The 22,185-nt window shown below is 38.9% G+C and overlaps 1 protein-coding gene across 3 annotated transcripts in view; it reads left to right on the top strand.

Moving 5' to 3' along the window:
• Positions 1–22,185, top strand: part of tex10 (testis expressed 10) — a 58,458-nt gene that overhangs the window by 29,972 nt on the left and 6,301 nt on the right. For all 3 annotated transcript variants that reach the window (XM_017704023.2, XM_037533844.1, XM_017704024.2), the window contains exons 10-12: positions 294–471; positions 12,988–13,076; positions 16,015–16,148. In XM_017704023.2, coding sequence (XP_017559512.1) covers positions 294–471; positions 12,988–13,076; positions 16,015–16,148 — 401 coding nt within the window. The remainder of the gene's footprint in view (positions 1–293; positions 472–12,987; positions 13,077–16,014; positions 16,149–22,185) is intronic.

The raw sequence follows: 22,185 nt of genomic DNA, 5'->3' as shown, positions 1-22,185 counted from the left end.
TCTAAGCTGTCTGTAGTTTCATGTTTCAAGAGCACAGCGCTTCCTTTGTATGCCAGAGCCCTGGTGACATCAGCAGAGTGCGTCAGCATCTAATAATGTCTGTCTATCTGTGATCACTTACAGGGGGAGAACACTCGCTGTCTTAGCCCAGACAGACACACACACACAGTTTCCTTACTAATAGTAGTAGTTTTGCAAAGCTACCAGACAGGGGAGCTCTTTCCTTTCTTTTCACTGAGTATTCCGCATGTAATCTTTGAACTGAATATTAATGTTTATTTGTGTGTGTGTAGATCCTCATGAGGGCTGTGTTGTAGTACTGCCGGTGGAGCAGCAGCAGCAGTTGGTTCAGATTCTCTACTTCCTGCCTGCTTTTCCCACTGATGTCCTGGCCTGCCTCAGTCAAGTTTGCAACGCTGGCAGAGTCTCAACGAGCCTAGCTGCCATGCTCATCCGCACCGTATACCTGAGGTATAGCACTTAAACTTGCACATGTCTGTCAGGACAAACACTGTAATGTACAGCCTGTAACATGAGGGCTTAACTCTGCTCTTCAGTTTACCCATATGCCAAAGGCTTGGTTGCTTGTCTTGTTTTATCAGGTCTGCTTACCGTTTAGGTGCATTTGGTAGTTCTACAATTACACATTGTCCTTCTGTTTCTTTGCATAATTCTGTTAGGGTAGGACCCCCACAGGACTAAGACTAGCTGATAGGGTAATGTAATCGTAGCTGATAGGGTAATGTAATCGTGTATAGCTGATGATGGACAAATAACCTGATGACGATGTGACAATGTCTATGTCTATATATGTATATTTGTGTGTATATATGTGTGTGTGTGTGTGTGTGTGTGTGTGTGTGTGTGTGTGTGTGTGTGAGAAAATATTGTGCTACTTATTTTCAGACCTACCCAGGATCACCACAAAGCAGGTATTATTTGGGTTCTGGATCATTCCCATCACTGCAGTGACACTGACATGGTGGTGGCGTTGCGTTAATACGAGTGGATCAGATTCTGACCACTGATGTATGGGGTAATGAGGGCTAACAAAGTATGAAGAGAAATAGATGGACCAGAGACTGTAAGTGTAGAACTACAAAATGCACTTAAATCTTAAGGGAACTTGATGCTGTCACACCAAGTTTGTGTCGTCTTTTAGCAAGTCTGCGTCTGATGTCTGTTTTGAAAGCATATCTGTGGCTTTGTTCATTGTAAAATCTGATTCTCCAGGCTAAATGATTTCTTCACTGAGTGCTGCGGTGCTTGCAGTATGGCTTCACTTTGTCTATCAGATCCGTTAGCCTTTCTTAGCAGTGGGCTAGGGGCAGTGCATGCACAGGTTATGTAGCAATTCACAGAGGTGGCCTAGCTCGATTTACATCATACATCATGGCCCTAGAAAGGGTCCAGTATGGTGGGGCACTCCTTGGGAATACATGCTGTGTAACACAGTGCTAGTATGAAGTGCACTGCTTTGAATAAGCGGGATGTTATGTGCCCAAGCTGAGCTGGCATATATTTCCACATTTTGAAAGTGCAGTTAGCAAGTATAAATTGCTTACATGAATGTGCCAAAGTTAAAAAATGAATGCCTCAGAGAAAATGCTCAGCTAGCTCCAAAGATCCTTCCTCAATCTATGTTATTGACCATCATCCCCATTTTGTAACTTGTTTTGGGGATTTGCTACACATGTCCACACAGTCACAAGCTGTGTGTGTGTGTGTCCGGCACAAACTCAGTCAGGTGTGACGATCTGCGCTTAGAACGTCTGTTACTCGTGGAGACCAAGAGGAGACAGCAGTCGGCGAGTTTACGCTTTTAATAGAATCAAACAATTTAGCCAATCAGTGTTGGGCCTAGCACTATGGAGCATGATCAGAGACTGGCTAGCTCCCCCACTTAAGTCTGATTGGCCGTGACTGTTTGCCATTGGTAGCAATTTGCTGTAACGAAGCGTAACATAGCACCAGTCATTGTTTAGTGAAGTCGAGGTCATACAGCAGTAGGTACTGTATGTTGCATTCACGTTTATTATCCACTTTATTATGTGTACAGACTCTACCTTCACCCACACATACACATGTACACAGAGGGGTTGTACAGTATAGTACTGCTACATATTGCCATTGCAGTATGCCTTAAAATGTATTAAAGCACTGGCCTGTGTAATCCTAAGGCACGTAATGTTTGAGTTTTATACAGAATCAGTGACAGAAACTCATCTGGTATGTTTTGTAGCCTTCTGCAATATCAATACTGTAAATATTGTGTAGAGCAGATCCATGGCCCTGAACAGTTTGTACATATCAGTGCTGTTCTGACATTCTGAATATTTGGCAAATTCAAGTTTAAAGCTATGTCTGCAGTAGCTAGTTTGAGACTTTCTTTGCTCTTGCTTTCATTTACACAGTCACTCGCAGAGCATGACAACCCTGTGAAAGATCTGAAAAGAATAAGCCTAAACAACCATGTTGAACCTTCAAATCGAGAACCACTGGCTTATAACGCATGGTCTCTTCTAAAACGCATGGTGTCTTGTCACTCCAGCCATTTTCTCCATATTTAGTTGCTAATGCCCTGGCTAAAATTAATCCATGAAAAGCCACTGGAGAAGATGGGCTGGACCCCTTTTTATTGTGGCTCACAGCCCGGGTTATTTTAGAATGCATTTTATACATTTTTAATTTTTCAGTTTCATTCAGTTTAATCTTTGCAGAATCCCCAGGGCCTGGAAAACAGCTCATGTAATTCCTCTGCATAAAGGTGGTGAGACAACAGATCTGAATAATTATAGGCCCATCTCAAAACTGTCCTGTTTAGCAAAAATGTTAGAATCTCTAGTGACCAGCAATTGAAATCATTTCTTCTCAAAAATTCTGTTTTTTCTAAATATCAGTCTGGTTTCAGAGAAGGTCACAGTACTATCTCTGCTACGACACTGGTTTTAAACCACACTTTAAACACTGTATCTAAAGGTGTACCACAAGGGTCAATTTTGGGTCCAGTTTTATTTAATATATACTTAAATGATATTGCTGCCTCTGCTTCTACCTCAAACTGCAAAATTTACCTTTATGCAGATGACATGATTTTATATTGCTCAGCTGATTCTATTCATGCTGCAACAAGAAAATTACAGAGCTCATTTAATGCTCTGCAGGTGGCATTATATAAGCACAAGCTAGTTTTAAATGTCATGAAAACTAAGTTCATGCTGTTTTCCAGATCTTTTAATACTGATTTTAGTACTGTAAATATTACCCTGGCAGGATCCACCATTGAGAGAGTCACAGAATATAAATACCTGTTCCTAAAGATCTCACTGACATTATTATGTTCCTCTTTAATGAGACACTAATGTTCGTACAAGCAGCTACCCAAGCACACCTTAGCTGCCTTAAACAGTTCTTTCTCATGTGCGTGTAAAATGGCCCAGGAGATATTTCTGTGGAGATCAGGTAGACAATAATCCACTTATATAATGAAGGGCAAAGTGAAACAGACTCAACAACAGCCTGGTAGACCACCATAACTGTTGCCATTAGATAAACAGTGCTTAAAGCTTTCATCTTTGAGAGAGAGGAGAAAATTAAGCTGCTTCAGATCTTTAAAATCCACAGGTTCTTTTGTTCATCCTTCCACTGTGAGAAGACAGCTCAACACTTTAAATCTGAAAGTATATGTAGCTGTCAAGAACTGTTACAGAGAAAAGGAATTCCCCAGGTGAGTGATATCACACTTTGTGAGTGGCTCTGTAAATGAAAGCAGGAGCAAAGAAAGTCCCTAACAACAGAAGTAGGTTTAAACTGAAAATAAAATAAAAGAAGAAAATGAAGAATTGTATGCGAAATTATGTGGATTGTAAGAAGCAGAAAGTCAACTGACATCTAAGACTGAGCTTTGGAGATGTGCAAAAATATCCTGAATGCAAGTCACGCCTCTAATAAAGGCAAAAAGCAAATTATCTTTATATACTAAATTTCTTACTGTTGTTGAGGCTTTTGTGTAATTTACTGTTAAGTGCTTTTCTGTTTTTTTTTTCCTGACCCTGAAAAATGACTTGTACTTAATGGCTGTTTTGACTGGGTATTACATAAATTAAAAGGTGATCTCTATACCGATATTTGTCAAACATTGGGGCAAATTTTTAATTAAATTTCTGAGACCAATTGGCAGCCCCTGTACACACAAACATTTATGACGATTTATAAGATTTTTGGCTTTGTTATCTTCATATTTCTCAAAGACTGCTGAATTGTAGGTGCTGTTTTTAAATTTGTTATTTGGGCTTTTATGGATGTTGAATTGAGCAGCGAATGATTGACAGGTGATATTGTGAATCCATCTCATGCCGTGGGCCTTAGGGCTATAGGCATGTGTGTTTACGTGTGTGTGAGAGAGAGAGAGAGAGAAAGACACTGCATCTGTGTGACATGCTGTGGCCCCACTGTGGTTTTTAGACACTAGCCTAAAGCCAGTCTTTTATTTGTGGTTTTCCTTCGAATCCTGATGGGAACACTGTGTGAGAACACACAGTGATTGTGTGACATACCGTCCAAGTCTGTGCGTGTGTGTGTGTTGTACACTTTAGTTCCTCTGGGCTCTCTATTTGTTCAACAGGAGGAAGGATAGATAGACAGATAGAGAAGAGGGCACCGGAGGTAACTGCTACACCACTTTGAGTTCTGGTTAGCCAATTGGGGGCAGCATTGCTCTTTTCATAGCAGCTAGCACCTTCACATTCTAAGACACACTAGGTATTGGTGATTGTAGTGTGTCCTGTGTAGATCAGATCTACAACGCATATGACTTTTTGTATTTACATTTTAGCAACATGTACAGTACTGTGCAAAAGACCACTTTTCAGTTATAGTATAATATAATTATATATTATGATGTCACTCTTTCCGGTATTTCATGTCCACCCTTTGTCTTCATTACAGCTTCTATTCTTTTAGAGACTCTTGCTTTCAATTTTTCAAAGAAATCTGCACAGATATTTTTCCTTTTTTCCCTGAAGTTTGGTCTTAAAATTTGTCAGCTTCTCACTGTGCGGCTTACACTGTCAGTGATGGTGAAGTCTGGTCTCTGGGGTGGCCAGTCTATAGTTATAAGAATATCAGCAATTTCCTTGTTTGATTTGCAATTTTTTTTTCTCAGCAACAGGTTCTTGAAGTCCCATAGTGTTGATTTGTCTGCTCACAGTGATCTGAACCATTGGAGAGTGGAGCTCAATCTTCTCTGAAAGATGAAAGCTTTAGATCCTGTTTATCTGATGTTGACAGTTTTGTTGGTCACCCAGTCTTGCACTTTTTTCCCTTTCACTTATTTTATCCTTCATATGTGGGTATATTATCTTATTTAAGTTCTTCAGAAATATCTGCTGTAAAATGAATAACTTAATGGCTGTTTTTCCTAGAAATTAAATAAGAGATAAGATGCCTTTGTCATTGCACAGTGTACAACGAAATTGAGCAGCAATCCAACATCACTTTCTGCACACAAAATAATTAAACATACGGCAAAAATATAAAGTGCAGATTTAAGAAAAATAGTATAAAAATCTTAAATATAAAACTATATATTCTAAACAGACAATAGACAAGTGAAGGTAAGTTTGTTATTGCACATTCCTTGGATAGCTTATAGTTATATAATATTGCACATCTCAAGAATTATTGCACAGAAAGAATATAGATTGTACACTCGAGAACAAATAGTGTAGTGAATAATAAAAATAAACAAAGTAACTGTCTTTACTGAAATTCTGTGAAGCTGCTTTGTGACAACAGTTGTAAAAAGCGCTATACAAATAAATTTGATTTGATAAAATATCCAGGATTTATAGAGATCACCAGCCACCTAACATATTTTTGTCTTGATACTTAACATATTATGCACCATATTAACATGCTATTCTATTGTAAATGAATGAAATTATATGAAATTATCATTTCAATATTGATCTACTGTTACATGAAATGTGTGCATGCTCACACAACCTACTAATCTGAATCGTATCCATTTCCACTACACTTGTCCTTTTTGTCTGCCCACTTCACCTGTGTGCAATAGATGATGTACATGCTGAACACAGGCATTCTATCCAGCTTGCAGCACTGCTTCTGCAATATCCGATTACAGTTGATGTTTAAAACAAGGAGTCTTAAGTCCAAATTTTCACAGTTGACTCATAAGCATGAAGCAAGTCGTTTGTTGTTGGTGTGAAGATGAACTCAAGTGGTCATTCTTCAAGTCCAGTCTATTGGGAGGAAAATGACATGTCTAAGAACTAGCAAAAGCCAAAAAAATTGGTTTTTATATATAGCATGTACACCAAATTAGTAAAAGTCAAAAGTCTTGCTAGAAAAACAGAAGTTCATACAACTGTAATTACCATCACATGTTGGTAAAATTTTATTTATATATATATATATATATATATATATATATATATATGTATATGTATATGTGTGTGTGTGTGTGTGTGTGTACATATATAATGATAAAACAGTGGTAAATATGTAAAAAGTTTTTTGTTGGTACATCAACTCAGAACTATCAAAACATGGTCTTTGGCATCTAGCAAATGCATGTACAATACATGTACATATATTCAAATGTAATGGCTGTGTAACTTAGCTTTTATAAGGAAACACTTCAGACGTCTGGTTCCTATCACCACAACTTTGAACAATGCAGAGCATTTCACACCGGACCCCTATGACTCAGACTTTGTTTCCATTACAACCATTTAATTATGCAGAGGTTTTGAACAATCAATGGAATTCTCCTTTAAATCTATATTGTATTAAAGATTTAGAGTTCTTATCATGTGTAAAACAACATATGATTATGAAGTGATTTCCAAAGTTCTGAATAGTAGTGTTATTTAGTTACTGAATGCTCCAATAGACAAAATGGAAACAGTGACACATTACAGCTAAAATTCTGGGAACTTCTCCGGTCTGCATATGAAATTGCACACAACTTGCTGAATAACATTTTCTAATGTTGGCTTCAGACACTTCTCCAAGCGGATGAATGTGATGTTAATGGGCACAATGAAAAAGAATTCAAAGAGAACTTGGACAAAACTTGGTGAAGGACGTGTCTTCTGAAGATGTAATTAAACTATTTACTGTTATCATATCTTTTTCACTTTAATGTTGAATTTGAGACCTAAACATCAAGCCTTGTTTTTGTGCCTCAGCCTGGGGGAGGGGTTATATAATCATGCTTCATTGGCATAAAGTAATGATTTGATGCTAGTATGTAGAGATATGTATAAAGTGTTGTATACATGTAGCTGCCACTTTAACCATAGCCTGTAAGATCTCACTAATGTCGCTTTGCTAATGATCTCCCAGTGCAGAGATGATGGAGACAAAGTTCTAGAACCCAGCGCAAGGTAATGGTTAAAAGACATCCAAATCATCCACCGTTTTGCCATTTGAACAATGTTCAATATAGAAGATGTGGCAGCTTCTTCATGAAAAGTCTTCTGAAATTGCAGAGATTTGGCTGTAGTGGGCTGGTCTAGACAAAAGACCAAGGCTGAATTTTGTTTCCAGTGAAACCCTGCTAGTGTCCATGTGTTTGGCTCTTTGTTTCCTATTTGATCCAGAGGTTGAGGTTGGGGTCAGGTGTAGCAGCTGCATTTTAGCTGCAGTAACATGGACATCAATGGAAAAGCGTCACAAAGACAGGAGCGCAAGCTTGTTTGTGTGTGTTTTATATAAAAATTATTGTGTGCCCATTTTACGATCAGATCTGTCATTCAATAAATGGAACCCATTATCTGTGCACATTCCGCAGTGTTTTGGTTAACTGAACAAATTTGTGTGAGAGACTGATGACTTACCATGGGACTGTATGTGTGTGCATGCATAAGAGGTTCTTTTATGACCCCCCCACCCCTTCCATGATGACTGATGGGATATTTGCCAGTCAAAACGTTATGTAAACCGTCTGCATGCTTGTCCTACCATCACAAGAGAAATTGAATGAAAGTGATGTATCGGTCCAACGCTGACCCACATCAGCAAGTCACAAATAATGCGGTTTGAGGGGAAACAGCATGAGAATCAACAGATTGTCCTTGAATAGCCCGCACACATTCGCATGGGCATACGTACACACCCCAGCAGCCTCATGTCCCATTACGGTCACACAAAAGTATTTTGTGAGACTTTGAACAGGACAGTTCTCACAATACCTTGCCATTGGCACTCCAGTCTGACAGCAAATACGCAGATATGGACACGAAACCACCAGCTTTGTGACGTCTTAAGTCTGATCAAAGCTTATTTTATTGGATTGCTTTGGGCAGTATTAAGTTAAGATAAGTGATACTTTTTTAATTCCACAAACGGGCAAATTCCACCTCCACATTTAACCCATCTCTGAAGTGAAACGCCACATACACACTAATGAAAATACACACACTAGGGGGCAGTGAGCACACTTGCCCGGAGCAGTGGGCAGCAATTGGAGGTTACGTGTCTTGCTCAAGGACACCTCAGTCATGGACTGTCAGCACTGGGGATCGAACCAGCAACCTTCCGGTCACAGGGCCAGTCCCTTAACCTCCAGCCCACGACTGCCCCCTAAAAGTCAACCTGAAATAAAAAAGAAATCCTTTTTTTAATACCTTAGTCACGTTCGCTGATATCGCGTTAAGCAGAAATTTTAATATAATGCCATTTAAAAGGCAGAATTCCTGTTTTTCTCTGTAATCTTTCATCAAAATGTATCTGACTTGAAAACTTTTGATTGCATCATGGTGTACCTGTGGGCAGACAAAAATAATATTAACCAATAATATCATGTTTCACCTTTTACCCTTTTTCCCTACCTAGAGGGAAAATGCTCCCTCAGAGACAACTTGATAGTTATATGTAAAAGTTTTTGTACCCTGGTTGCTTTTTCATTTTCTAAGTGAGAATATGTGGGGGAAGTGTTAGCTTATCAAGCTTGTTTAAGGTGGTAGTAACTTCAGGCTCCTGCAAATGATATTGCACATTGATGAACGGGTTAGATACCTGCAGGTAGATACCTGCAGGGTGTGCGATGGGATTCATAGATTGAGAACAGGTGGTACAGTCTTGTTCGATGTGTGGAAAATGGGTCTCAAAGCAGAAGTTAATGATTGGCAAAAAGGAGTGATTGCATTTGGGTGTACCAAAGGCCATAGGGTGAAGGAAGCAACTCCTTCTCCTGCAGGTATATCGAAGTATACGGTCATACAGGTCTACCAGCAATGGCAAAAATGCCCATGTCTACAGGAAATTCTCATCAGTATTATGGCTGAAAAATTAAACTGATGGACAGGGACCGCTGACATGTTTCATGGCTTGTGAATAAAAATAATGGTTTCCTACGGAATGTATTTCAGAAATTCGTTGTGAAGGACCTGTGTTGAGTTCTAGAAGCAATTCTTGCCTGGAAGCAAAGCGATTTTTATTCACAAGCTACCTGGACAAAAGATTAGTCACCACCTTAAACACACAAGGTGACTAATGTTTTGTCTGGAGGGCTTATTAACTTTGACTGAGGGTTCTCAAACCTTTGCATAAGATTGCACACTACGGTTTCTGATTTAAGATCACATCAAATTTGACGCAGTTCTGATTCTTTCTTAAACCTGTAACCTTTTATACTGTAAACATTACTTGGTCCGCATCTAACGTTTCTGTGGCTTTATATGCCCAAAACGTCATTTTACATTACTTTATATGACTTTACATTATTACGACTTGATTTATGTAAGTGATTTCTTATCTGATTGGCTGTCCACTATTGTGTCTTGTCTAAGAAACCACTAAATATAACTTCTGAATGAGTGTGGTGGGGCTAAACTGGTGTAGGTTGAATATGCGGATATATGTAAATGTGTTTGTGTTCATGACCTCACTGAAACGGCAAATTCAAAATGGGCTGTTTTTTGGACTGTATGGAATAGGGAGTGCATATTTTGGAACTGTAACAATGTTTACCTGCTGCATCAGTCTCTTTTATTTGAAGAAAAGGGAGGAAAATGCACTTTTCCATATGAGCCCTTTGAATGTCTGCAGTGTGGAATTAGCAAAGTGGAAAGCGATAACAGTCCGACAGCCAGTTGTCATATCTGTTTTGACTGAGGTTATGCTAGTCACCTTTCGTCAAAATGCAAAACTAGCTCCATGAGAAAAGAACTTCTTCCAGTATTGTACAGAATAATGCCATTTTCAAAGCAGAGGGGATGTAGTATACTGTTCTTTTCATGTTTTATATACAAGCTTCTCCAAATTGTCCAAAATCGGTAGTGTGCCACACAGTATATGTTAAACAGTGATGTTACTCTAGACTTTTAAAGGAATTGGCCTAGCCTAGCATATCTTATTGCTTTACTAACATCACTGTGCAATGAATGTGCCCTGTTGGCAATGTTATCTGCCAACATATAAGACTCAGTAATGGTGGGTGCTCAGTGTCAATTTCATTTGGTTAGGATCAGGACAAAAACTTGATCAGGACATTCCCAGTGTTTAGTCAGAGTGAGACACTGAGTGTTGAGGCTTGATTAACATGACTGTGAAATTTAGTGTTTCTTAATTTTCTCCTCAAGCCAAAATAGCAGCAAATTAATATGGAAGGAACATTGACAGTTGACCTTGGTTTGCTTTGAGAAGCACACAGCAACTTTGGCAATAATTTCAAGCTTGATTTGTTTCGTGGGATGTACAAAAATATTTTTTGTGGCTGAAAAATGGTGGGTGCTGAGCTGAGACAATGGGAAGAATGTTCTTGATAAATTTACTTGAAAGAACATGAGCGTGAAGAATGCACCTAGATGCGCTGTTTTGTTGCCATTGCATTGTACTGTAGGCCCATCTCACTAGCAATAAGCCAAGATTTAAAATCCAAAAAGTGTAAGTTCTAAGAAATGTTATGCAACTTATTTTTCATTCATTAAAGATCAGTTTAAGGTGCAAAACTTAGTTATGGGACTGACCCACATCCTTAGCTGGGGTGATAACATGGCAATGAATTTTGAGACTTTCGCTTCATTCTCTTTAGCAGGTCACCAGCTGATGCTTACTTGTTGTTTGAGGAAACTCAAGAACACTTTTTAAGATTTTGACTATTCTTGTTCTTTGAAATTGTACTGTACTGTAATTAGGGATGGGAATTCCTAGGCACCTCACAATTTGATTATATTACGATTCAAAGGGCTGCAATGCGATAATAAAATGATTATCGATGCATCTTTCTATACAGGATTTCTCTTTTTCTCACTGTGTGAGAACTTGGAATTTTTAAAGCACAATATTTGTAATGATCCAGAATTTGCTTCTAATATATTTTATTAATAAATTTAATGGAAGTGATGTAGTAAGTGAACTGGAAGGCTCTCATTCACTGCTCTTGTTTAGCACACATGAGCTGCCAGATTACAGCTATCCTACTTGTTTTCTTTAGTGATTCTATAACTTCAGTGTCGTAAAGTGTGGTGGTCGCTGTGTCAGTAAAATATCTTCGAGACGGGACACTGTCTCGCCTCCAAAGTGCACAGCATGGCATGAAAGCCCTGTTTTTCAACGACTAAGAATGAATGTAAATCCTTTGCAATAAAAGTTGTGGTAGAGTTTGTAATTAACTTCGTCCTTTGGGTTGGGTGGATACTCTGACATCACTTGATCAATGGTCCTCTGGTTGGCAGCAACCACAATGGGCGGAAAATAGGTGGAAACGTAACAACCCGCTGCTCTTTTACTGGCCGGTTGGGGCTCCACATGAGAATTAGATTTCTAGGTAAAAATAAAATTATCCTCCTTTGCAGTAAATAAAGTTCTGATGACTGTTCAAACACAGTTTTAACAGTGATCTCAAACACTGGAATTAATGTACATTCTTGCTCCTCTTGGATCATTTAAGGTGGAACGGGAAAAGTCGAGCAAGAAACTGCCTTCAGCCTTGTAAAAAGTAGAAATTTGAGAGACATTTTACAACAAACTGTTCTACCTTTCTGGAAAGGTTTCTGGCTGGTGATACAAGAAAATTGGCTACAGCTGAGCTAAAGCTTAAAGCAGAGCAAAGGAAGTCTGTGTTATTGTTAGCACTATATTTATAGCCTACACTAGAACATTAGCACATACAGAGACACATGTACAGCCAAGATAGTAAAATGGAATCAAAATGTTGTGGCTCCAAAGTTTGATTTTTGTTCAAAGACAAAATGACTCTTATTAACATTTGGATTGCGACCCCTGCACTAGCTTTTAATGTAGTGTGCTCGACTGTCTGGGCGCTGCACTTACGCACTTTGCAAAGCTCTGCCTTTTTGTGTTCCGTCAACATTACGTAATCAATTCAAATTTAGAAAACCAATTTTTGTAATTTGTGATACGATTCAGAATCCTCCACGTTTGCATCGCAATGTATCTAAGAATCACATTTTTTTCCCCCATCCCTAATTGTAATGCAAATCAAGAAGTGGAAGATTATGTCAGCCAAGCCTTTTGACTGAATGGGAACAATGGGGAGGGTTAAGTCAGTTCTAATTCTTCAGAATGTATGGATAGTAATTAGTTGGTAATGCCAAATTCATGAAACTAATGAATTTTAGGCCCTAAAATGGAGATTTTATGTCTCCCTTTGCCTGCCAGACAAGGACGAGGTTGAAGTTGTGCCTATTATAAATAGTGCTGACCACTGCTCCAGAGGTAACATGAGGATAAGGATTCTATGCATTGATTTGTGTCTGAAGTCATAAGGAGGCAGCCGTGTGTGAACGTTCGGATATTAAGGCTGGGGGTGTGTGTGAGGTAGAGGATTGTTCTGAGAGGAAATGGCCCAGCTCAGGTTTCTGGTATTTTTAGAGTGACATTCTCATTGCACGCGCACACACACAGGCACAGTGTGGCACATTGTAATGGGAGAGCAGATCAGTGCTGGACCACTGCGCAGTAATGTGTGTGTGTCTGTGTGGTCTTCTGCAGGTCTCCTCTAAGTGGCTGGACGAGCAGTTCACAGGATGTGCCAGTGAGAGACGTGGATTACCTCAGTTTCCTCTTCTCCACTCTGACAGGTACACACATACAGACACAAACACAAACTCAGTCATAAATTGTTGAGAGTCTCTTGGCAGTTGTTTCATTAATAGTTGTGCCAAAAAGTGAATTAAGAGACAAACTTAAGTGCTGACACACTATATATATATATATATATATATATATATATATATATATATATATATATATATATATATATATATATATATATATATATACACACACACACACACACACACACACACATATATATATATATATATATATATATATATATATATATATATACACAACTAATACACACAACCCCAATTCCAATGAAGTTGGGATGTTGGGTAAACATAAATATGATGATTTGCAAATCCTTTTCAACCTATATTCAATTGAATACACTACGAAGACAAGATATTTAAAGTTCAAACGGATAAACTTTATTGTTTTTTGCAAATATTCACTCATTTTGAATTTGATGCCTGCAACACATTCCAAAGAAGTTGGGACAGGGGCAACAAAAGACTGGGAAAGTTGAGGAATGCTCAAAAATCACCTGTTTGGAACATTCCACAGGTGAACGAGTTAACCTTTGATCCCTCAGGCAGCATTGCATTAAAAACCGACATAATTCTGTAACGGATATTACCACATGGGCTCAGGAACAGTTCAGAAAACCATTGTCAGTGAACACAGTTCGTCTCTCCATCTACAAGTGCAAGTTAAAACTGCCATGCAAAGCGAAAGCCATATATCAACAACACCCAGAAACACCGCCGGCTTCTCTGGGCCCAAGCTCATCTGAGATGGACTGACGCAAAGTGGAAAAGTGTTCTGTGGTCTGACGAGTCCACATTTCAAACTGCCTTTGGAAATCATGGACGTCGTGTCCTCCGGGCCAAAGAGGAAAAGGACTGTCTGGATTGTTATCAGCGCAAAGTTCAAAAGCCAGCATCTCTGATGGTATGGGGGTGTGTTAGTGCCCATGGCATGGGTAACTTGCACATCTGTGAAGGCACCATTAAGGCTGAAAGGTACATACAGTTTTTGGAGCAACTTATGCTACCATCCAAGCGACGTCTTTTCAGGGACGTCCCTGCCTTATTTCAGCAAGACAATGCCAAGCCACGTTCTGCACGTGTTATAACAGTGTGGCTTTGTAGTAAAAGACTGCGGGTACTAGACTGGCCTCTCTGCAGTCCAGACCTGTCTCCCACTGAAAATGTGTGGCGCATTATGAAGCGCAAAATATGACAACAGAGACCACGGACTGTTGAGCAACTGAAGTTGTACATCAAACAAGAATGGGAAAGAATTCCACCTACAAAGCTTCAACAATTAGTGTCCTCAGTTTCCAAACGGTTATTGAGTGTTGTTAAAAGGAAAGGTGATGTAACACAGTCGTAAACATTCCCCTGTCCCAATTTCTTTGGAACGTGTTACAGGAATCAAATTTAAAATGAGTGAATATTTGCAAAAAACAGTAAAGTTTATCCGTTTGAACATTAAATATCTTGTCTTTGTAGAGTATTCAATTGAATATAGGTTGAAAAGGATTTGCAAGTCATCGTATTCTATTTTTATTTCATTTATGTTTTACACAATGTCCCAACTTCATTGGAATTGGGGTTGTGTGTGTGTGTGTGTGTATGTGTATGTATATATATATATATATATTTACACACTGCTCAAAAAAATAAAGGGAACACAAATCCAAGTAAATCAAACTTCTGTGAAATCAAACTGTCCACTTAGGAAGCAACACTGACAATTTCACATGCTGTTGTGCAAATGGAATAGACAACAGGTGGAAATTATTGCCAATTAGCAAGACACACTCAATAAAGGAGTGGTTCTGCAGGTGGGGATCACAGACCACTTCTCAGTACCTATGCTTTCTGGCTGATGTTTTGGTCACTTTTGAATGTTGATGGTGCTTTCACACTAACGGGTGGTAACATGAGACGGACTCTACAACCCACACAAGTGGCTCAGGTAGTGCAGCTCATCCAGGATGGCACATCAATGCGAGCTGTGGCAAGAAGGTTTGCTGTGTCTGTCAGCGTAGTGTCCAGAGACTGGAGGCATTACCAGGAGACAGGCCAGTACACCAGGACACGTGGGGGAGGCTGTAGGAGGGCAACAACCCAGCAGCAGGACCGCTACCTCCGCCTTTGTGCAAGGAGGAACAGGAGGAGCACTGCCAGAGCCCTGCAAAATGACCTCCAGCAGGCCACAAATGTGCATGTGTCTGCACAAACGGTTAGAAACCGACTCCATAAGGATGGTATGAGGGCCCGACGTCCACAGATGGGGGTAGTGCTCACAGCCCAACACCGTGCAGGACGCTTGGCATTTGCCAGAGAACACCAGGATTGGCAAATTCGCCACTGGCGCCCTGTGCTCTTCACAGATGAAAGCAGGTTCACACTGAGCACATGTGACAGACGTGACACAGTCTGAAGACGCTGTGGAGAGCAATCTGCTGCCTGCAACATCCTTCAGCATGACCGGTTTTGGCAGTGGGTCAGTAATGGTGTGGGGTGACATTTCTTTGGAGGGCCGCACAGCCCTCCATGTGCTCGCCAGAGGCCTGACTGCCATTACGTACAGAGATGAGATCCTCAGACCCCTTGTGAGACCATATGCTAGTGCGGTTGGCCATGGGTTCCTTCTAATGCAGGACAATGCTAGACCTCATGTGGCTGGAGTGTGTCAGCAGTTCCTGCAAGATGAAGGCATTGAAGCTATGCACATTTTAATGCACAGTTACTGTTAATTACTCCACTCTCTCTCTCGCTCTCTCTCTCTCTCGCGCTCTCTCGCTCTCTCTCGTGCGCTCTCTCGCTCGCTCTCTCTCTCTTTCTCGCTCTCTCTCTCTCTCTCTCTCTCTCTCTCTCTCTCTCTCTCTCTCTCTCTCTCTCTCTCTCTCTCTCTCTCTCTCTCTCTCTTTCTCGCTCTCAGGTTTCTCCTCTGAAAGTCTGAGACTGCTCCAGCAGGCAGATGAACAAGGCCTACTGGCCTCCTCGGCCCTCTCACCCCTCAGTGTGTTCACCACCCCACTCGAGCAGTTCACACATCACTGGGACGTAGTTGAGGTGAGCATTGTGTTCTCTCTCTCGCTCGCTCGCTCTCTCTATCTCTCTCTTTGACACACACACTCTCTCTTTCTGTTCAGTTGAGGGGCAGTCATTCAAGTTTATTCTTTGTTCTACCATTATGATTTAATACAAGTCAGTAAACTTTACAAACTATCTTCATTTAACAAAATATTAAATATAGTGTACACACTCTGAATATAGAATAAGATTGATATTTTAGTCAGTCACCCCTGGTTAGTCATCTTGCTTATTAAACACAGCTACCAGATAGACCGGATCACCCATTGATGGCCAGCCCATCCCTGTTGCCATTAAGACTACACTGTGTCATTCGGCAAGAAGGGAAAGTGAAAATAATTAGGGCTTTCAATTGTAGAAGAAATCAAATAATCTACCAGTTATTATTCCAATTAATCTACCAGTTATTATTCCAATTCCAAAAAAGGAGTCTCTGAAAAACATTTTAGTTAGTGGAGTGCTAACAGGTGCAATCTCTATAGACCAGATACACAGAGGAGCTCACTGACTTTAAATTCCAACATGGTGCTGGAGGACATAGGATGCCAAATTCAAGTCAGTCGGTCAGATTTCTGCTAATGCTACACAGGTCAACTGTAAGTGCTGTTATTGTTGAGTTTGTCATCTAGGAGCACAACAGCTCAGCCTCAAAATGGTAGCCACAAAAGCACACCGAATGGGAATCCTGAAGTACATAGCGCATGTGTTTTTGGTTGCAACTTTCCAAACTGCTTTTGGGATCATCAGCACAAGAACTGAGCTTCATGTGTTAGGTTTCCACGGCCAAGCAGCCACACACAAGCTATTATGCATCCAAACAAAGTGTCAGCTTGAGTGGTATACCGCACACCTGCTGTAGAAACACATTCACAGCAGTGTTGAATCACCATGGCAGTCTAATGTGTGATTCTGGACTGGTGCATTCCAGACAAACTGGCTACACGAATGCTTAGCGCCAACCGTGTAAAGTTTGCTTGAGGTGGGATAATGGCTTGCACTGTTCTCCAGGATTTGGGCTGGGTCCCAGTTCCAGTGAAGGACATTTTAGCAAACAATAACATTGGGCATGAGTTTGGGAAAGCAGTTTACGTATCAACATGACTGTGCCCCTGTACCCAAATTGAGGTCAATAAAGAAATGTACTGCCAAGTCTGCAGCCAAGTTCAAAATCTAGTGGAAAGCTTTCCAGGTCTTCTTTGGAAAACAGCTGGGAAGTAGGCTTCCAAAATAAGCATGTAATTATGAACGTGGCACAACCAGTCACGTTATTATGTAGCAGTGTGCTGAAACCTTTGTGTTATAAGAAGCCACAACTCTTGTCGATTTCTGCTGCATTTATGGAATTTATGATGTTATGCTGAGCTAACAGAGGTATACATAAAAGAGATATACATATACAATCAATGCTTGACACTGAATATTATTGAAAGAGCCTGTTGGCCTTTTTTGGCATACAAGCATCTTAAGGTGGTGCTGGTGTGGGTTTCCTCCTTTTCAGTGATGCACACAAAATCAACTTGAGTGCTAAAAGCTCCCTGTTGTGGAGGATTTTCAGTCTGCAATTTGACTGTAATTAGAAAACGCTAAATACAGCCATCTAGTTTGATGATTTTTTTGAGAAGGTCTCGTTGCAGAAGTATGGGTGCCCCAGGCCAAATTACATGTTGATTATCTCAGTGAAAATAAACATACATTCTCAACAGAGAACACTTCTGCAATTTTTTTTATACACAATTACTGTTTAGTTTGGATATATTTGGATATACATTGGGAAAAATAAAGCATAGCATGTACCCTGTGCAAAAGTTATAGCACAGTTTGTTTGATGCCCCCCCCGCCCCAATGTGTTAAACAAAAAAATTGTAACTAGTGTACTCAAATTAGCAGAAATAAATGCCTTATTTAAATTTGTTTCCCACAGGGGATGTTTTATTTTCCTTTAGAAAATCAACAAAACACATTTTTAATGCATTAATTGATCGTTCCAAACAAAAAAAAAACATTGTGTTTCTAAACCATTAGGCTGATGGTGATGGAGACTTCCTCTTTCCTTCTGTCAGTAGTTTTTCAGTAGTTAGCAAATCAAGTCTTCATTTCTGTCTGTCATATTCTCAACCATATCCTTAAAAAGCTCTCATGCTTGTTGACCTCTCACTTCTGTTAATTACCTTAACCACCCATGACCCACCCATGACTCCCCCACCCTCCCCCCCCACCCCGCCCCACACACACACCATGTGATTATTGCCATTCTATGACCACCTTGCGTTTGTATTCCATACGCATGCAAGTGTTTTAGTTCAGTTCCTTCTGGAGAGGGCTAGTTTTTGCAAGGTGGGGGGAAGGTTTATCGCGGCACACCGGTGTAGGTGGCTCCATATTTCAATAAGGGCTGGTTATCAGAGCGCCGGCGGCTAAAGCGAAATGCTAATGCCAGCCAGCGGACACCATCACTGCCTGACATTTTACACGGAAATTAAAACCCAACAAAACCATGCCCTCAGGCTAGGGACTCTGTCTCAACCCCCCCTTTCTCTCTCCCTAACTCTCTCTCTCACTCACTCACACACACACATATATATATGCACACAGCTTGGTAATTCTTCTGTACAATTACACCTAGACTTTCATTTCTATGTCCGAGTCAATCAGTGTGCACACATGGCTAGAATCAGCGCGGATATGGTAATGAGGGGTGACGGGGGGGGGGGGAGGGGAGTTAATGCCAACAGGTGAGACTGATGGAGAATAATGGGCCTTAATGAGGAAAAGCGTGCGATTCTACACACAGCCACACACACACACACTTTCAATATCAAGTGCAGACTAATTTAGAGTTTTTATTTTTTTTATTGGTTTCTGAGAAATGGCCTCATGGCACCTCTTTTGAAAAACTTTTGCTAAACTTTTCAGGAAGCCACAGCTTTACTTCATGGAGATGAAATAACACATTACAATGTGTGTATCTTTAGTCATCTGATTGAAAATAAAAACAGTAAAATATTTAGTTTTTTATTTGACCCTTAAACACAACCTAAAACACAACATTAGTACTATTTATTAGCTACATTTCCAACTTTTTTTGGAATGGGACAAAATGTTATTCTAAATTTGTAAACAAAATGAAGTGCTAAATCAAAAATAAAAGGTGACTGGTTATTTAGCATGATTATTCAAACCCAAGTTCACCTCCACGATTCACATTATTTACATTTAAAAATTGCAACACAGATGAATCAAAATCAAAATAATAAATTGGCTGATTCTGATTACCAGTTCTGTGATTTGACTGCTTCTGATCTTGGCCAGTTCCGATCTTGTTTATTTATTTAGTTTGAGCCTTACAAGTCTTTAGTTGCATATTAAATTACTTAGTTACCTAAGCATTATGGATTTTGAATGTACATTTTACAAAATGTTTCAATTTGTTTAACCTTTGGAAGCCTAAAGGTATTACTTTTGTCTTGCTATACTGTTTAAATGTAATAACATATCAATTTAATTAATGAATTGAGAAAAAAGCCTGTAAAAGGTGTAAAATTTTAAAATTTCAGTCATTTAATTTCTTAACAATACAGCTTTTTACTGTAATTCAGCAGTTTCAACTAGGTGTTTTACCGTAATAACAGCAACAACCAATAAGATAAAAGCAAATGTGAAATAAACGTGATCATTTATTTTTGTGAATATACAATTTATTTCTGCAAATTAACAGCAGCAGCATTAAATACAGTATATGTATGGTTTATTTACATCCATGTAACCTGTAAACAAAACAATAAGTGGGTATTAAGCAGTAATTTTAAAGTGCTTTTGATACTTTTTTACAGTGTGTGTAACAAGTAAATAATTGATTAATGAATGAATTAATACATTTACATTCTCTTTTAGCGGATTAAGTTGTGCACGTCTCTTCTTTTTTTCCCCATTTCTTTCTGTCAAACAAGTCTGCACACAACAGTAACTCCATCAAATTGAAATCAAATCATCTCCTCTTCTGCTTACAAACACTGTGGTATTGATTGAAAGTTGAAAGAGAAAAATTCTCTGCTTGTTTCAGCGAGCTAAGATAAATAATCATAATTGATAGAGCTTAATTGTTCATCAAATCAGTGATTAGTGAACATTGTGACTTCTGGTTTAATCAATGAGGATATGTTTAGCATGTCAATAATATCATTTTTCCTAAAACGAGTATGCTTCCAAATTTTTGTAAAAAAAAAAAAAAAAAAAAAAAAAAATTAAATCTAAAAAAGCATGAAACACCTCTATAAATCCCTTCTTTCACTTGCATTTATTTCATAATATCACTGTTAGCTAACAGGCTATGACTAATGCTAAGAGGAACTATAGCATCTTGATGCAATTAGTTAATGCAATCTACAACTTAATGCAAATCAACTCGATTACTTTAAGTGATTAGATATCACTTTACATAACCACATCTTCCTGCTTTTTGGATTCTGTCTTGTTCACAGTTTAAAAATATGCGGTTTAAATGATTACATATTGCTGATTACATATTGCATTAGTTAACTCTATTTAATTATGTAATAAATTCAATTCACATTCTATCTCAACAGGTTCAGGCCTGCACGTACAATTTTTACATTACATTAAAAAATGTAAAAGATCTTTTTTCTTTTTATGTGCACTGTTTCTCATCGAAGTCAAACATAATAATTAAAAACAGCTCTCAAATAATGTGCTGATTTAAATCTTAGTATCTGAACTTAACAGATTTTCTGTTTTGTTTTCTGTTTTATTTTTCACGTAAAATTAGAAGAAAAAAAATATATATATATATATATGTATATATATATATATATATATATATATATATATATATATATATATATATATATATATATATAAATATAGTGCTGAAAATTTGGAATATTTTCTTTCACGTGTTAAACTTTGATGTTTCCTTTTGTCGTACCTAAATACCTACGCTTATGTGTGTTATCTCTTTTATTTTTTAATTTTCACACATTTTGAGATGACACCCTAAGTCTAATCGGGTAAATGAACACTTAAATAAATCATTGTTTTACGCTGTTTTTCAGGTTTTAAGCTGGGTAATTAGGATCTAATTAGGTTTTTAAATAGCAGGTGTATGTGTATGCACGTGTGTGTGTGTGTGTGTGTGTATGTGTTTCTGTCGGTCTGTCTGTCTGCTGGGCGTCCACTCCTTTTATTGCCAATCAGACGTATCTAATCTAAAGTGTGTGTAATGTGTGTTAACATGGTTAGTTTGATTAATGTCTGATAATAACCCGCTCTGAATGACATTCGCATCTGCCTTCATCTGTTTAATCCAATCCTCTCTAATGCTATTAGCACTATTTGATTTCACACGTACACACACACACACACACACACACACACACTTATTTATTGTTTGTGCTCATAAAATATCAGTTGAGAGAGCGACGGGCGATTGCTAATCTGTCCAGCGTCAGCTTCCATTATCACAAACGGGTATCAATGACTAGGTAACCCTTTAAGCCCGTCACTGTGAGATGTTGCGTAGGTAGCCTTTTGTTCTCTGAAGGCTTTTCTTTTGTCAGAGGTTTCTGTGCTGTGCTAGTTGTGTCTACATTCAGTACATCTGTTTCCATCAGATTGTTTTGAGTAGTGCTATAGTAGGGCTGAACTGTTTATCAATTTTTGTATCAATATCACAATTTGAACAACTGCAAATGTTTATTTGCTACTTTTTAACTTACTGGGAAAAAGATAAAACATAAATTGTGGTCTGTTATGCAAAATATGTTAAACTAAGCAAATACGTTGAAATTTTGCAATTATAATGTGCAAAAATGTAATTTATGCTTGTCCCCTGGAGGAGGATGTGTTAACTTATTTTCAGTTAGAAAGTCAACAAACATGTTAGTTAACCAAGAGAGCTATTCAACATTTATATACCACTGTATGTCCCCCCATAATGACCGCTGGGATAGGCTCCAGCACCCCGCCAGGGAGAATCGGCTTAGAAAATGTGTGTGTGTGT

This window comes from Pygocentrus nattereri, chromosome 24 (genome assembly GCF_015220715.1).
Source record: "Pygocentrus nattereri isolate fPygNat1 chromosome 24, fPygNat1.pri, whole genome shotgun sequence".
NCBI classification, from domain to species: Eukaryota; Metazoa; Chordata; class Actinopteri; order Characiformes; family Serrasalmidae; genus Pygocentrus; species Pygocentrus nattereri.
This window is presented reverse-complemented; position numbering and strand designations above follow the sequence as displayed.